The 1,712-nt window shown below is 53.2% G+C and overlaps 1 protein-coding gene across 1 annotated transcript; it reads left to right on the forward strand.

Moving 5' to 3' along the window:
• The first annotated feature begins 217 nt into the window (after nucleotides 1-217).
• LOC116015931 lies at nucleotides 218-1,189 on the forward strand. Its single transcript, XM_031256099.1, has one exon. It carries the CDS (start codon nucleotides 218-220, stop codon nucleotides 1,187-1,189), a length of 972 nt encoding a protein of 323 aa, XP_031111959.1.
• Nucleotides 1,190-1,712: the final 523 nt, after the last annotated feature.

Genomic DNA, 1,712 nt, shown 5'->3' on the forward strand with positions numbered 1-1,712 from the left:
TTGATCAGTAGAAATTAGGATGCTTAAGAATCCTAGGGTGTGTGAATTCTAGGATGCGCGGTGAGAACTCGTTTTAGTTGTTCATAACTTGTTGTGCTATTGTTTGCCTTGCTTGCCTGTTGTTGTGAGCTTGTTCTCACTTCCTTCTTGCGTGTTTGGGAAGGCCGACTGCAGTGCTACCCGTCTTTCTATAGTTATCTCTCTCTCGTTAGTGATCATGGTGCCACCTCGTCGACGTGAGGACTTCCAGGACGTGCCCTACGGTGAGAAGTTGATGGAGAATCTGCAACAGTTGACGCAGATCACACAGCTTCTGGGCAACACGATGGTTCAGAACAACCAACGGGGGCAGCCGGACCTCGTTAGGAGGGTGGCGGGTCAGCACCCACCCTTCTTTGCTGGGCAGGAGGATCTCGTGGTCCTCGAAGAGTGGATAAGGGCCTTCGATAAGATCCTGGAGGTGGCGGAATGCCCACCGGGTAGGCAAGCGGAGATGGCTTGCTTTTATCTGCAGGAGGAGGCTGATCTCTGGTTGATCCATGAAGGGCCGACAATGAGGCAGGAGCCGGGCTTCGGTTGGGAGTCCTTTAAGGACAAGATGCGCGCCCGTTTCTATCCCGCGCATGTGAAGGCTGCTATGCAGGAAGAGTTCTTACACCTCAAGCAGGGATCGCGGACTGTGCAGAAGTACCACCAGCGCTTCTTGGAGTTAGCTCGCTTTGCTCCGACGTTGGCCCCCACAGAGGAGAGCAGGATCGATAGATTTGTAGCTGGGCTGAATTTGGACACTCGTATGGCGCTGGTCGTGTTCAAATTCCAGACACTGAGTGAGGCCTACAGTAGTGCAGCTGATCACTACTGCGTGTTGACCATCCGACGAGGAGAACAAGACCGCTCTAAGAGGCCGGGAGAGGGTGGTACATCCGACCCCAAGAGGCCTAGACCTGGAGGCTCCGGTTCAGGAGGAAGTTTTCTGAAGGGTGGTGCTAACAGTGGAGGTGCTTCCCGCCCTGGCCTGGGGCAAGGACCGAGGGGTGACGGAATCCGAGAGCGGCACTTCTACTGTAGGAGGTGTGGGAAAGATCACCCAGGGAAGAACTGTGAAGGGTTTTTGGTTGAGTGTTTTAGTTGCGGTCAGCGAGGGCACAGAGCTTATGAGTGCATCTCCCGGAAGGGAGGATCATCCTAGTCCAGACCGAGTGTGACCCGGGAGCCCCGATGGCGACCCGATCTTCCAAGGAGCCCGAGGGTAGTGGTGGGAGCAAGCCGAGTGGAGGCCGAGTGCAACAAGCTGGGCCACAGCAGAGGAAGATCTTCGTGATGGGCCGGACCCAAGCGGAGGCTAGTGGGCTTAATGAAGGTAATCTCCGAGCCTAATCTCTAATTACATGGCATATAGTTGCTTTATGACCTTTTTCTCCAAGGTGCATGTAGATAGTTAGACCTTTAAGCAACCCTTAGGCGATCTTTCGTTAGCTAGGGAGCGTTTAGGTAGTAAGTTCAAAGATCCCATCTCGTGGGATGCGATCAAGAAGTTCGTGAAGTCAGGACCGAGAAAACAAATGGAAATAAAGAGGGACCAAGCAAGAAGATGATCGATGTTCATGCTGAGACTCAAACCCGCATTCAAGGACGAGTGGTAGAGGGACCGAACCATCCAACCGTGCTAACTCATTAGTCCTAGGCCGCAAGATCGCGTTTTTATCTTATTC

This window comes from Ipomoea triloba, chromosome 4, assembly GCF_003576645.1.
Source record: "Ipomoea triloba cultivar NCNSP0323 chromosome 4, ASM357664v1".
Lineage (NCBI taxonomy): Eukaryota > Viridiplantae > Streptophyta > Magnoliopsida > Solanales > Convolvulaceae > Ipomoea > Ipomoea triloba.

Bases quoted from the DNA above. Each gene is read 5' to 3' on its own strand.
- LOC116015931 (XM_031256099.1), top strand. From the start codon at position 218: ATGGTGCCACCTCGTCGACGTGAGGACTTCCAGGACGTGCCCTACGGT.